General features: G+C 57.4%; 1 protein-coding gene across 1 annotated transcript in view; it reads right to left on the reverse strand.

Moving 5' to 3' along the window:
• Positions 1–2,319, reverse strand: part of TMEM132D (transmembrane protein 132D) — a gene marked incomplete at both ends in the record, with an annotated part of 513,762 nt that extends 511,443 nt beyond the window's left edge. Inside the window, one exon of the mRNA XM_080717677.1 lies at positions 2,241–2,319. Within this exon, the coding sequence (XP_080573803.1) occupies positions 2,241–2,319 (79 nt within the window). The remainder of the gene's footprint in view (positions 1–2,240) is intronic.
• Positions 2,320–2,695: the final 376 nt, after the last annotated feature.

A 2,695-nucleotide genomic window follows, 5' to 3' on the forward strand; every position in this document is an offset into this window, starting at 1 on the left:
TAACAATCTCTATTTTTCATTCAGTCCCGAGAAAATCAGGCATTTTAGAGGGTATGTGTTTGCTTCTGATTAAAATCCTTTTACATGTGGCCAAAGCTTGGTGCCAGGCTGCCCGGGGCTATCAGGCGGTCACCGATTCCCAGAGTGGGTAGCCTGAACCCGCTGCAAAGGGCCCACGGTCCCCGCGCAGGCAAGTCCTGCCATCGCTCTACACGGTCTGAGGACACTCATGTCCCCGTGTTCTGCGGCGCAGGCTGCATAATCAATGAGTCACCATCACGTGCTGGGCGGTACTACCCACGGTGTGGAGTCTGCCTGCGGCCCGTCTACCATCCACACACAAAACACGCCATCGGCTGAGTTTCTAGTATCCCTCACTTGCTGATTAGAGGCCACTGAGAAAAGAGACATCCAGAGTATGCCTGGCACTGCATCCCTGCAGTCCTAGTCCTTGAGAGGCTGAGACTGGAGGATTGCAGGTCTGAGGACAACCTTGGCAACTTAGCGGGGCTGTCAGCAACTTACAGAGACCTAGTTTCTAAATTAAAAAAAAAAAAAATAGAACTCAGAGATAGAATGCCCCTGGGTTCCATCCCCAGTATAATAGGAAGGAAGGAAGGAAGGAAGGAAGGAAGGGAGGAAGGGAGGAAGGAAGGGAGGGAGAGAGAGACTTAGAGACTTCTCCATGGAGGGCACATCCTTAGAAGACACGTTCCAAGTTTCCACTTGGAAAAATTCAAAAGTACCAGGGAAGTGCAGCTGCCTTCAGCGCTGCTTGGTCTGATAAATCGGTAACAAAATGATGTTCTGAGAAAACCCGGCTGGTAGGTCCTATTTACAAAGCAACTCTCTGCCCCTTTCTTAATAAAGCGTGGTTACTGCAGCCTCAAATCAGAGAAGCCTGCTCTTTTATGAAACCAAAGCACAAGCAGTCAGAACATGCCTGGGCGGCTGGTGCCAGCGGGGAAGGGGCTCTGTTAACCTCTCGTCTGCCCGGATTGGCTTCACGGAATCCACCAACCTCTCCCCGGGTCTCCTGTGCAGAGCACACGTCAAAGACTCTCCGGCCCTCAGGATTGTTCTCAATCGCCATTGGGAGACCTGAGCCCATTCCAACAGCACTTGAAAAGACACAGAAGGGGGTGGACATAAAATTTTCCTCCCCAAAGGAACCAGCACCAAAGCCCAGCAAGTGAACTGTCTACATGTGTTATCAGAATCAAAGCCGCAGAACCTCAACAACACCGGAGGAACCCTGGGAGCAGAACATCGGGATAATTGAAAGACTCCATGCATAACCAGCTTGGAAGTTTCTGCAAGACTTCATCTTGAATATAATCACAGAAAAATCTGCTTACAGAGTTTCCCCGGCACGCGCTTAAAATCGGCCACTTGGTTCCGAGATACTTCTCGGGAGGAAAGGGGTGCTTGGTGGGCACAGCATCCCCAAATATAGACTCCCAGCCGACAAAGAAGAGAACTGTGGGCGCTTCAACAACCCGACTAGGGACCGGGCAATTTCTCCAAGGGGAATTACGGCCTCCAGCTTCTAAGGGGTGTGGACAGATGGGCAGCAGGCAGACAGGGTATCCCTCCCTGTCTTCCTTCAGGCCAGGCCTGGCGGCGACGGGTCCCAAGTTACAGGGTGGCCGTGGTGTGCACCTGTGGACGCCCTGCTCCCAGCACAGCTCAAGGGGAGGTGCCAGGCAGGCCAGATGCGGAGCCTCTGCAGGGACTTGCTCAGAAGAACTCAAAGCTACTTCCTGGGGCTGACCGGGCCCTGGGGCATCCCACACCACGAGATTGTTCTGAAACCGTTTCCAAACAGGTGGATGCCAGCAGGGAAGTCTATTCCAGGAATCTTCCAGGTCATGTCCACTCGCGGTCCCTGACCTGTGGCTCAGGCCTCCAGCAGCTGCCCACCTTCCCTAGCAAAGGGCTCACACCCCCTGGCTTACTGCAGACGCCTTCTGAGCGCAGGGTTCCTTTAGCCTCACCTAGGGTCCCCTACCCCGCACTCCACTCCCCCACACACCTGCTGCGGAGGGGCAGCGAGTGCGCACTGTATCTCTCTTCTCTTCTCTTCTCTCTCTCTCTCTCTCTCTCTCTCTCTCTCTCTCTCTCTCTCTCTCTCTCTCTCCCCCCCCTCTCTCCTCTCCCCCTCCCTCCCACAGCCTCATACACACCCACACAGGCACAAAGTTAGCCCCAGGCAGGCCGAGGGGGCGGGGCGTCCTCACCTTTGGAGAGGAGAGCGGCCAGGCTGATGAGCACCGGAGACCAAAGGTGCCCCAGCGTCCCCATGTCCGAGGGGCACATCCTGGGGCCCCGGGCGCAGACCCTCCGCTGCCCAGCGGGTCCAGGTGGAGCAGCGGCTCGGCAAGCTCGGGAGGGCCGGCGGCTGGGTGGCGAACGGCGCGGCTAGGGGCTGGGGCGGCCGGGGCGCCCTGCGCCCTGCGCCCCGCGGTCCATGGCTGCGCCGGGGCCGGACCGCGCGGACTTTGGGGTTGCTCTCCTCCGGAGGCCCCTCCTTCGCCCCCACCGGGGTTATTTTTTTTTTAAATGTTCAAGCCAGGGTGTTGTTTTTTTCTTTCCAGTGTATCCGAGCGCAGAGTGGCCGGCCGTGGCCCCGGCGGGCTGGCGTCCCCGGCTGGCTAGCGGGCGCGGGGGATGGAGACGGGGCCGCGGGGCTGCG

Source organism: Muscardinus avellanarius (assembly GCF_963383645.1).
Source record: "Muscardinus avellanarius genome assembly, chromosome: 21".
Lineage (NCBI taxonomy): Eukaryota > Metazoa > Chordata > Mammalia > Rodentia > Gliridae > Muscardinus > Muscardinus avellanarius.